At 38.4% G+C, this 12,500-nt stretch overlaps 2 protein-coding genes across 2 annotated transcripts in view; both read right to left on the bottom strand.

Moving 5' to 3' along the window:
* Nucleotides 1-115: 115 nt before the first annotated feature.
* On the bottom strand, nt 116-11,526 carry LOC125702667 (uncharacterized). Its single transcript, XM_048966255.1, has 3 exons — nt 11,246-11,526; nt 5,304-7,590; nt 116-5,202 (listed from the first exon to the last, which is right to left on the bottom strand). Exon 2 carries the CDS (start codon nt 7,529-7,531, stop codon nt 6,212-6,214), a length of 1,320 nt encoding a protein of 439 aa, XP_048822212.1. The 5' UTR covers nt 7,532-7,590; nt 11,246-11,526; the 3' UTR covers nt 116-5,202; nt 5,304-6,211.
* Nucleotides 116-12,500, bottom strand: part of RALGPS1 (Ral GEF with PH domain and SH3 binding motif 1) — a 199,974-nt gene continuing 187,589 nt past the window's right edge. Inside the window, exon 23 of the mRNA XM_048966243.1 lies at nt 116-5,643. Within this exon, the coding sequence (XP_048822200.1) occupies nt 5,629-5,643 (15 nt within the window). The 3' untranslated portion in view covers nt 116-5,628. The remainder of the gene's footprint in view (nt 5,644-12,500) is intronic.

Genomic DNA, 12,500 nt, shown 5'->3' with positions numbered 1-12,500 from the left:
ATTTCTCTTGCATTTGGTGGCTATAAATAATGAACAACAGAAAGGCATCTTTTCTACTGTGCTTCAAAAAGTGAACATGTGAAAGAGAAAGCATCTTTTAAAGCAGACAGACAAGTTTTGTTTTTTTTTTTTCCTCTAAGATAAAGAGCAAGAATTGTTCAAAATAGTACAATATTGAGGGAAAAACAATCCTAGTACAATACCTAAGACACTTGCCAGTACCTTCTACTTCAAATGGTTGGTGTTCTGTAATGTGCGTAATAGTAACCACACCTACCTGAGAAACAAGTTTTACTTCTCTTACGCAAAGAACACAGCTGCCTCCCAAGAATTTCATTTACATTACAAACTTGAATATGGAGTTGTTCAAGCAAATCAAACTAGGCACTTGGGTGGGGTATTTTAGTGCTACTTCGGTAAGTTTTCTTCTGGAAATTTAATCCTGCAGTTCACATGCATATTTGAAAATAACTTTTTAAATATATGTTTGTGCTTTTTTGTTTGTTTGTTTTCAGTAATGCACGTTTCTCTTTCTGTAACATTCTATCAGCTCAATTGAGGTAGGTAATTACATGTTCTGATGAGGAAGTGTGAGAGACATCTCAAAACAACAACAGATTCCAAAAGCAAAGACAAAGAGCTGAACAAAGAACTCAAGACACCCCAGAAAACTGAATGCTGAAGAAAATAAATACCTAGCTATTTTGTAAATGACATTAATAGTCCTCCTGACACGCGATTCATGAATTTGCGTCTCCTGAGGTTAACAGCAGAGAAATCTAGTCAGGAAATATATAATGTCAGATTAACAAGGAACAGTACATTTATACTTCCTCAGTATAGAGAGTACTTGGTACCTCAAAACCTCAAAAATATGCTGCCAGCATATTTGAAAGAGTTTATTTTGTTTTAATAATTCATTCAGGCTTAGTGCTTTAATTCCAGTTACAATTCAAATAGAATATGATTCAGATTTGCTTTAATACTAAATCAATCTAATGATATCATTATAACTGCTTTGCACCAGTTAGTTCTTCTTCAGTACTGCTACTAAGAGTAAAAAGCCTTTCTTCCTCCCTCCTGCATTAATGGACTGCAGTCATATCTCCTTTCAGTCTTCATTTTTATTACTTTTTCATCAAGCAATACAGGATGTTCCAATATCTTACAAGAAACACTCCTGACCAATTGCTTTTGTGCAAATGGCCAAGTTTCAGTTAGTCTCTAGCACAGGTGATCAGAAATATTTGCAAATGACAGTGAAAAAACTTTACAGTTACTGGAAATGTTCTTTTAAAATATATGCTAAGATTTATACTTTTTGCATATGCATACCATTGGTCAGATGCATTTGAGCTTGTCCTTTGTTGCAAGCTCATAATAAAGATTTCTTGTCAATTGAGTTAATGCTTTTTGTTTGTTTGTGTTTTTTTTTTTTCTGTTTTTGTTTTTTTTGCAGTCCTTCTAAAAATTTCTAAAGCCCTGTATGTGGCTTTAGAATTCCCATACATCTCAATCTTTTGTTCAATACAGTGTTGAGACAGCTGAAGACAGTTTATGCTGCTCATCTCAGAATTTTCACAACGTCTACATTGTTTATATATATATATATATATATATATACACACATACACACACACACACACACACACATATATATACACACTAATATATACATGCTATATACATGTTTATATATATATTCTAATAAATTTCACCTTATTCCTCTACCTTCCAGCCTTAGGGTGGGTCAGGGCAAAACAAATGCATTCCAAAGGGTCAGTTGATAGAGGTGATTACAAAACTTCAGACTCCAAAAAGTAGCAGTAGAATTAACAGAACAGCAACACTACACATTCTAACATTTGGTTTATCTGGGATCTACCTAAAACAAGTCCACCATTAGTGAAAAGCCTTATTAATTTATTATTTGTCATAAATAGCATTCTCTCTTCTCTGCTTTATAGCTTTGCCAAAAGCAATGGCACAAAACGCTGGTGTTTAAATTGAAATAAGTTTCAAAGATTGACAAACATTTCAACATCTTGAACAAGATTTTCACGATTTTTTTTTTTTTTTAAATAACTATCTGATGATAGTTTAAATTCTTCTCTTTGAAATGCCAGTGTTCTCCCTCTTTTACATGAATCAAAGGCAGAAGCATAATTTTTGAAGGTTTAAATTATTTAATTACTGGTGTTTAATTGCTGGTAAAATATTGTTCTATAACAATTAAACCGGTTATTTCTTTCCTAAATACAAAGAAGCCAATATCATCTACTTAGTTTGCAACATCACCTTTCCCTAGCCACACCTTTCTTGGAACACACATAAACACTCTGCTGTAAAACAAAAAAAACACCAATTTCTCGTTTTGTAAACAAATAGGCTTTGCAATCTTGGACAGAAACAGACCAGCAAAAGTTTCACAACAACATTTAATATTGTCACTTCAACTCATAATCTGTATCAGTATTGGCTGGGAGAGATTTAATTTTCTTCATTGTAGCAAATAAGATTTGTGACTGGAACAGTGTTGGTAACAAAATGTTTTAGTTACTCATGAACAGCGCTGACACAGAGCTGAGGCCTTTCCTGATTCTCACCTTGGGCATCTGTGAGCAGTCAGTTGGAGGTGTACGAGAAATGTGGAGTAAAGACAGCTGGGATGGCTGCCCCAAAGCAGACCAGAGGGGAGAACACAGTTATAGCGTTTGTTTTCCCAAGTAACTGTTACTCATGATGAAGCCCTGCTTTCCTGCAAATGGCTAAACAGTAGCTTTATGATGGGAAGTAGCAAATGAATTCCTTGTTGGTTATTCAGGAAGTTTTGCTTTATCTGTAACACTGCCTTTAACATGGCTAAGCCCATGTTTTCTCATTTTTACCTTTCCACTTCTGTATCCTCTGCCGGGGGAGGGTGGAGATGTGGTAACAGTGCATCTGCGGGGGGCTTTGCTGCCTATCAGGGTTAACCACAACACACTGAAACTGTTCTCTCAATAAGCTATGCATTCTCTAAATGTAAAATTACACTCCCACACTTGGAGTTTCTTCAAACAGAGATATATATATTAAAAATTTGTCTTTTATGATTATCAAATATTTAAAACATACCGTTCAGATGTTAGCAACAGTATCCCCAAAACAGGACTATCACCTTTCTTATTTGCTGTTTCTTTAACTAAAACAATAGCCTTGCTCCTGGTAAACGAGTCCCTTTTCCAAGTGGTGCACATTATAGAATCCCGTATAGGAACCTAAAGACAGAAGCCCTTACTTACCGCGCGGCAGAACCAACTGACGAACGTCTCGGCAGCAGCGCACCCTTCTCCGCGCCCCACGTTCACCGCTCCGCGACTTCGCCTTTCCCACTGCAGCAGCGCTGCTGCCGTCGGAGCCTCGTGCGGATACGAGAGCAGAAGGGGAGCCCTCGTGCCCCTCCCGAGCTAACTCTGCATCACCAACAGCAGCAGCTACTCCGAGTACCTCTGTGCCGGCTCCGCTACGGCCTCCGCTGCCGCAGAGGGAGGAAAGTCGGGGCCGCCCGCCCCTGCCACCTGCCGCTGGGGAAGGCGGTGGCGGCCGAGTTGGGATTCGAGTGCCTTGGGCAGCGCTACGGCCGCGGGACGCCCTGCGAGCGGCTGCGGAACCACGTGCTCCGCCCTGCGGGGCCCAGAAGGACCCGCGCTGCTCTAGCTCCTGCGCGCTCACCCCCGCCGGTCCGGGTGGAGCCGTTCTCCCGTACTCATGCACCCCTCGCCCGGGGCTGAGTCATAGCGTGACGGCGCGGCCTGGCGTAGCCCCCCGCGAGAGCCAGCCGGGCCGCGGCGAGGAACTCGCTCGCGCCTCTGGGACGCCGCAAAGCGAAGCGCCTTCGCTGCAGCCGCCCGCGCAGGTTCCCGATGCAGCCGTCGGGGAGATCCTAGGCAAGAGCGCGAGGCGGAGTGACGTCTCTCGTGTCTCGGCCCAAAACCGATCCGGAAGCAGAACGGGACCACCGAACTGCCGTACGGCAGAGCCCTTCGTGCAATGCACGAGCCCGCTCACATCGATCCAGCAGCCGTGCAAGGGGACATGCTCACTCATCAGCATACAGAGATGACGAGCAAATAGCACACGAAGTACTGTAGAGATCACAGTGGAGCCAAGTTGTGTTGGAGAAAACTGCGGACTTCACCCCAGAGACAGTCAGATATGTAATTATCTTGTGTAAAATAGAGAAATAAAAAAAAAAAAAAAAAAAAAAAACCTGCCAAAACAAACACTAATAAATTTTAAGTGAAGGGAAATTTGATTATTACATAATGATGAAGTCTAGTAATTTGCACCAGTAAATTACACAGCAGTTGCTAGCTGAATCATTCCTGTAGTAAAATTGTGCTGGTATTCTTACATTCATGCTGGATCTGCAACACTAACTTGTAATGTTGAGTTCCATACATTTTAGTTTTCTTCTTCTGGTAGACAGATTACCTTCATGATTGCATGTTACAGAGAACATAGCATTAAATGTCTCTTGCAAGAACTCTAAATTTCATTGCTGCACTTGAAACTCTTAACTTACTTAGTAAGTTTCACTTTCACAGCCAAAGATGTATATTACATCACCAAAATGATACATCCCTGTTGAGAATTATATTATGAATTTGATTTGTAAGCTTTTCTGCAATGTTATGTAACAATATCACTGGGCTCTTCCCAGCCACATGCAAACACCTCTAGAATACAGTGGATGGATCCTTCAATCACCCTTCTTGGATCAATTATAGTTTTTTTTTTGTTTTTTTTTTTTAATTTTGAAAATTGCTCCCTTGGGCATCAAGCCAAGTGCTGTGGTTGACACAGATGGAAGGGACACCATCCAGGACCTCAACAAACTTCAAAGGTGAGCCTGCGTGAACTTAATGAGGTTCAACGTAGCAAAGTGCAAAGTTTCACACTTGGGTTGGAGTAGTCCCAGATATATATACAGACTGGGAGAAGAACTCCTTGAGGGTAGCCCTGCAGAGAAGGACTTCGGGATCCTGGTGGATGAAAAACTGATCATGAACCAGAGGTGTGCTCTTGCAGCACAGAAGGCCAATAGTATCCCGAGATCCTTCAGAAGAGGGGTGGCAGGCAGGGATGGGGAGGTGACTGTCCCTCTGTACTCTGCCCTCATGATGCTCCATCTGGAATACTGCAACCAGGTGTGGGGCCCTGTATAATCAATCAATATACTGACATTATAATTAAGAAACATACAAAAAAGTTAGGCTAAACAGGTGACCATGCTAAAGAAGAATGGATGGAAAGCTTACCCTTATCCTGGGCTCGCTGAGAAAACTCCAAAAGAAATCCTTCCCCAGTGATAGTCAGCATTTAAATGGGATCTAGAAGAGGTGGAGCAAGGCTCCCCTTCTCATAGCACAGGTGAATTGCCTTCACCTGTGCTCCCAGGGATGACTCATTGCTCACCTCAGGTGGTCAATCAGAGATTCAGGCCATGATTCAGTAGTTCCCATACAGGCCTCCAGTACAGGGAAGATGTGGAGCTGTTGGAGAGGGTCCAGAGGAGGGCCATGAAGATGACTGGAGGAATGGAGCACTTCCCATATGAAGACATACTGAGAGAGCTGGGCACATTCAGCCTGGAGAAGGCTGCAAGGAGACATTGTTGCAGACTTCCAGTATTCAAAAGGGGATTATAAAAAATGAGGGGGTCAAGTTTTTACTTGGGTAGATAGTGATAGGACAAGGGGGAATGCTTTTAAGCTCAAAGAGGAAAGTTATAGATTGGATGTAGGGGTAAGTTCTTTACCAAGAGAGTGGTGAGGTACTGGAACAGGCTGCCAAAAGAGGCTTTGGATGCTCAGTCCCTGGAAGTGTTCAAGACCAGGTTGGATGGGGCTCCAGGCAACCTGGTCTACTACCAGATATAGAAGTTGTTAGCACAGCCTGCGGCAGGAGGCTTGGAACTTGACCCTTGGAATCCCTTACAGCTGAACCCACTCTATGATTCTATGATCCTGATACCTTCCTACAATTCACAGACAGAATGAATGTACATTTGGTCTGTACATAAAGGGGTTATTCTTCCAAATCTCTGTACGATGAAATTCTCATGCGAAGAGATTTTAATGTGATCTTTGAATGATATCCTATGCCTCCCTGGGGCACAGGCAACTCCCCACCTTTGATTTTTGTAGACAAAGTTTCACTTTTGAGCTTACAGTACTGTTTGATAGAGAACTTTGTTAACATTCATGATTAATGATGAGTTATATATCCACAATGTCGTATCCCTGATGAGAGATTCTCTGGGAAGGTTACTTTGAAGGGGCACGCGACAGTGATAAACGAGGGCAACATCCATTGGAACATTCACACTCATCCCATAAGCATGTAGGACAGAGTGGACTGAAGTCTGAATCACCTTTCTTGGATCAACTATCATTTTCTTAGGATTGAAAACCTCTTTCCTGTCAGGCTCTCTGTGAACATGCTGTAGTATGTTAATACCTGGCACAGTGTTCCAAGATGAAATGTTGAACATGGGAGTGGTAATTGTTTCTGGAAAGATATGGTTCTCAAAGAGAAAAACACCAGTTCCTGGATTTTGCTCCTGAAGACTGCTCATCATTGTTTTCCAGTCTGAGTGCTTAAGGGGAAGAATTATTTCATCAGCATCATTAAGAACCACAAACCTGCTCCTCTGCATGTTGCGGTATATACAGTCATTTAGAGCTGTGATTTGTCCATAGTAGCCAATGTCTTTTGCATCCATAGAAAAGTGCCATTTAGGAGAAACCTTGAGATATGAGTTTATTGGCCACGGAATTACCTCTACTGTTCCTTCTTCCAAATAAAACTTCAGGACTTTCTCCATCATCTGGCTGCAGTTGTTCTTGTAGATCACCACTTTCTGTGCCCCAAGAATCTTGTACATTTCCATACTCTGTATAAACTGTAAGACATTGTTGTAATTTCCAAACATGGCAGAGATGCATACTGTAAAGTCAGCAGAGAAGGGCTCTGCTTTGCGGTTTTTTATTTCAAACCTCGATAGCTGGTCAATATCTCCATGTGGAGACTGATGAATTGATACGTGTGTCGGATCACAGTTTCCAGGTTCCAAGCAAACTATATCTGCAGCACCATAGGGGAATCCAAATCTGTCCGAGTGAACATCTATTTCTGCCTTTGATACGTATATCTTTCCAAGGGGCTGACAACAAAACCAGCAGTATAGCTCTTTGACATCTTCATGGTGAACAATCCCAATCACACGTGTGACTTTGCCTTCTCTATCATCAAAGTATGGGGAGATGATAAAAGTTCTGTTATCTTTTAATGGTGTTATTACATTTTTTGCAGCTTTTCCCCTGCAGAATTGACCAACTGGAATGACATTTTTTCCCTGGGGGAAGATTTTTCTTTTTATATTATCTTGTAGCTGAGGACCTTTCCAGGAGCAGATTAAAATACTTCCAAAAATTACAATACACGCAACAATAGCATACACGTGCCTTTTTCCACAGTGTATCATTGCTGAATTTCACAATTTGGGACTCAGACCTTTACAACTCAATCTTCTATTCACATTCTCTAAAACAAAACAAAATCAGACTTTCATTAACTGTATTCTCCTAAACACAATAGTTATGTTTTTCATACCTCAATATGAAGACCTGACTTTTCACACTGCCTTTGCATTTTGAAAAAATGAAGCAATCTACATTCTGTTTTAGTCAGAATTGGTCCCATGGACAGTTTTGGCTGTTTTGCTATACAAGATAATGAATTGACTGTAATTTGCATTATTTTGAGGAAAAAGTTTTGCATTAGTGAAGACTAATATCCTCTATCTTTTGGTATTTAGAGATGTAAAACCGTTTTTTCCCCTTTCCTTAAAAGCAATGCTGTGAAACACAAAATCCAACTGAATTCTTTTGAATTGATTAAGGATAATCTTGCTCTGTTTGGGTCCTGATTCCCAAATCAAAAATAAAATATTTTTAGAGCCCTGTGTTCAAAATCTTGTGGGATGGTATTTAACATTATCTAGGAAAAGAGCTTCAAAAAGAATGACCTTTACCGCTATTCCGGAGGCCATGATTACATTAAAGGTAAATTCCTTTTATTACTAAAGATGAAAACTCAGATTGCAATTCTAAATTGGTAGCTGATTTCAAAAGGACTTTGACTGGATTTTTGACCTTTGCTGGGACTACACGCTGTACAGAACTTTTTAACCTTGCCGTTGAAACAAAAGTTCTCTACAGTATTCCAAAGTCACACTACAGAGTAGAGATTTTCCAGTATATGTTCACAGCTTGGCATTCATACCTGCTTATACCATCATGCAGATGGAAAGCAAACTGAAAGAAAACAAACCCCTGACTTATTCTATGAGTGGCCATGAGAGAGTGATAATGTGACACATCACAAGAACACATCAGTACAGTTATCAGAGGCCTGTAATTTGTATGTATTCTGTCCTCTTGTACACATTCAATTTCAAATGAATATATAAATGACTACTTTCCAATGAACTCACAGTATTGCCACTTTACTTGCAACTCTATTCTAACTTCAGAATTCTTTGAAGAATATGATGAAAGCATTGCTGTCTGATGGAATTCGCAAATCCAAGATGCTGTTCACCTGCTATTTTTTGTTTGTTTGCTTTAATTTTCCTCTCCAAAAGTAAGAATTATTTTAAAATACATACAATAAACCTATTCTCTAAAGTTACAATTAATCTCTGTTTCTCCTTTCATGCAACGGTATTTATCAATTTTAAGATTACATTACAAATACAGAATACATTTTTCTAATATACTAAGTTAAAATTACTTGGTTATGCACAATTTTTTCTTAGTCTGCTGTAATTTGCATTAAGAAGATGACAACATATAGGAAAGTAGGGCTGCATCAATTGCTAATGAATTTGTGTCAAAGTTCTTCAAATACCGCTACTGTTTTACTGTAAACCATATATAATTACTAACATGCTGTCTATTAAAAAACAATGAGAATATTTGGATCAAAGCTTTTTTCCATAAATGTAAAGTGAGACTGAAAAAAAAATGGTCACAGAAAATTTCAAAAAAATAAGAAAACTCTAAAGAAAAATAAGCCAACAGTGACATGGAAAAAAAGTCTCTTGGAAGCAATCAACAGAGCTTTTTGCAGAGAATGGAGTTAGTCTGAAGGCTGAGATGCATGTAACAACAATAAAGGACAGGAACTTCAATTAAACTCTAAAAGTAGAGCAGGTTATGATTCCAAACTTTTCTTTCCATCCAAGAGAATGATAAAGTGATAAAGTGATTAAGGAAAGTAAAAATCAGAGAACACTGATCTGGATTTCATTACTCTTCTGGGGAGACAATTTACTTACTATGAGATGAGATGAAACAAAACCCTGATAACATTCCTCACCTTTAATGTCTGTCATGTTTATTTATAGAAATAGTGTCAAGATTTATTTATATATATATTTTTTTGGCTACAGATGTTCAGTACAAAAATCATACGTCGTTCTGGTGACATGTTTTCAACTGTTATTCTCACATCAGGCAGATCCATGCCTTAAAAATTTCCTGTTAAGTAAGTCTTGGGAAATTTACGCAGAAATTTCATAAATAAATAAATAAATAAATAGTACCTTCCCGCAATACCCAAATGTTAAAATCTACTACAGGCAAGCACTCTCATTTACCCTCTCTTACATTTGGAATGCTGCTACTTTCTAGTGGTTAGTAGTCTAATCATCATTCTATTAAAAATACATAATTCTAGTAAAAATAGAATAATTCCTGTACATCTCCTGTATGACTCTGCACAAAAGTTGCCATTTTAGTTTTTACATGCAAGTTACACAAAACAGGAAATTACAGAAAACATACATTCCCCTGCACCTCATGTCTTCTTGGCAAGGTGATCTTTTGTGCATTTTCAACTCCACACAATCAAAATTTTGATATGCTTTCTCTTTACATAATTTGTATGCATGTATCACTAATTTGAGCAAGTTAAAATTCATCCCAACAGCCTATTTTTAGAACAAGGAGCCTACAAGAAACAGCAGAAGTCAGTCTCCACTTCGAATTAGTAGTTCTAGCATATCAAGAGTATTACCATCCACTTATTTCAGAAAACAAAACTAAACAATTCAAAACTAGTCCTCCTACTAGAAACCACAGGACTACTAGGGCATGAATAGTGACTGAATAAAAAAAAAAAACATAACAGATAGGGAATATAAAGAAACAAATAAGTTCCTTCTCTTACATGAAGGGATCAGATATATTAAAGAACTGTATAAACAACCTATTGCAACCTGCTCAAATAATTCTTTTGTGTCTGGAAATTGCGATTGCCAATACTGTTGATATTTGTCTTTAATTTTGTTCTGTTCTCAGAAAGACTAACTACTACACAAATTCTCCAAGAAGGGGAAAGTATCAATTCTTTGAGTATGAAATATGGGTTTGGGTTCAAACATTTGCCAGCTTTTTTGGAATCCACAGGTTTTCTAACTAATGATAATTAATTTTACTTTTTTTTCTCAGCTGTTGCCACAGCAATCATTTCTGAACAGGAACAGCCTCTGTCATTCTGAAAAAAGACTCAGCACACAAAGCTTTTAAGATATACTTGCTGTTGCGCTTTGTACTATCTTTTCTTTCAAATGAGTATGTGTTGCTAAAGTCTCAGTTCATGAGAGTTCATATAAGATTACATCCCAGTGTTGAAAAAATGGTCACTATTTCTTTGCATCTGATTTCACTGCAGTCTCCTTTAGTTACCGAAAAAAATAGCGTTTGTTCGGAAGCTGAAGAATATCTCACCTGCTTAAAAGATGAGTTTTAAATACATTATCAACTCTGAATCCTCTCTGCCTGTTTTGATTAATACCAGCTGTGGTGCTAAAATGAAACTGAAGGGCAACATTTAATTACAACATTTCACAGAATTGCAGGGTTTTGAAAGGACCTCAAGAGATCATCAAGTCAACTTTAAACAAAACAGTATGATCCTTGATTTTATAGCTGTTTTACTTAAGCTTCCTAAAACACAAACACTTATTTGTCCTGAAATAATTAGAATAAGCCTCAGCATTTTTTAGTTGTTACGTAAGTAGGAGAATTGTTAATGGAATCTATGGTTGTCAGGTGCAGTCTTGGTGGTACTTTGCCAGCACAAAATTGCCCTCCTGAACATATGAGAAATCAGACAATAATAGGGTACTTACAATTTCATGCCTCTTTGTCTGGCATCTCACACTTTCCAGCGCTCCAGCCTAATTTCTGCCTTATGATCCCTTTGAAATGAGAGACCTTACAACTTGCTTGTCACTTAACATCTGCTTCCTCTGCAATTATTCTTCTGATAGTCTGTGGGAAGTCCCATGACTTGGTAACTTCCTGTGCTGCAAAATAGTTTGCTTTCTGCTCCGTTATTTTCTCAGTTTAACAGCTTTGACTTTGATGTGTTCTTCAGCTAATGCTTATAACTCTTAGCCTCCCAAACAGTCATATTAACTGGAAAAATGAAAGATATAGTTTTTTTCGATTTCCAATATTTATGTATATATTCTTGTACATTTATCTACATCAGGATTTAAATGGTTTCCATGACATCAAACATAATCTAGAGCGTTTCAGCAGTTAATCTTAAATAATCTATTGCACTTCACAGAGAACTTCCAGGTAAACTTAGTTTTCTGTTAATAATGATCTTCAACACTTAATAATGACATAAAATCAAGCACAGCAATTGTGTGCATAGTTGCTAGACCAGGAAATAAAACTTAGTATTTAATCATACCATACTTCAAACTATTATAGGTGTCTGAAAGAGAGGGTGGATGTAACTTTGAATGAACACTTGATTGCCTAATGGAGCTACATTACCAGCTAACATAAGTACTTATTTCAGTGGGAGGAGTAGTCTAGGTGGGATAATGTGAGTTTAGAACAAAATGGATTAGCCTACTTTACTAACTATTGTGAGATAAAATATCTCATTTTCACTTTTTAGGAATGTATTGCTTGCAATTTTTATTTTAAATACATTTATTTCTATGAAAATACAGGTCTTCTCACTTTATTGGAAAAACCTGCAGGAGTGGTTTGATTGCATTTGAAATATTTTTACTATTATTTATACTTGTACCCTCACATGCCTGACAAAGTAAGATCAACAGAAAATGTACACAGCTTTCATCTACCTGATAATTTCTTCAGCACTGTCCAGAAGTAAAACAACCAGAAACACCCACTGCTATTTCTGTTCTAAGCAAATCTTGTGTTATACAGTTGTACCTATTTTGTAATTAGTCTCTGTCAAACAGTAATGCTAACAAAATCTTTTTACACACTTGCCCTCCCCCCCCCCCCCCCCCCCCCCCCCCCCCCCAATTCAAATGAGTGGCATTACATGTCACTCCTAAAAGAGAAGCAGCAATATATTTATTGATATAAAATAGTGATTTAACAACACTTAAT

Source organism: Lagopus muta, chromosome 19, assembly GCF_023343835.1.
Source record: "Lagopus muta isolate bLagMut1 chromosome 19, bLagMut1 primary, whole genome shotgun sequence".
Lineage (NCBI taxonomy): Eukaryota > Metazoa > Chordata > Aves > Galliformes > Phasianidae > Lagopus > Lagopus muta.
Note: the sequence above shows the minus strand (reverse complement) of the source record. Positions and strands in the feature narration are given on the sequence as shown.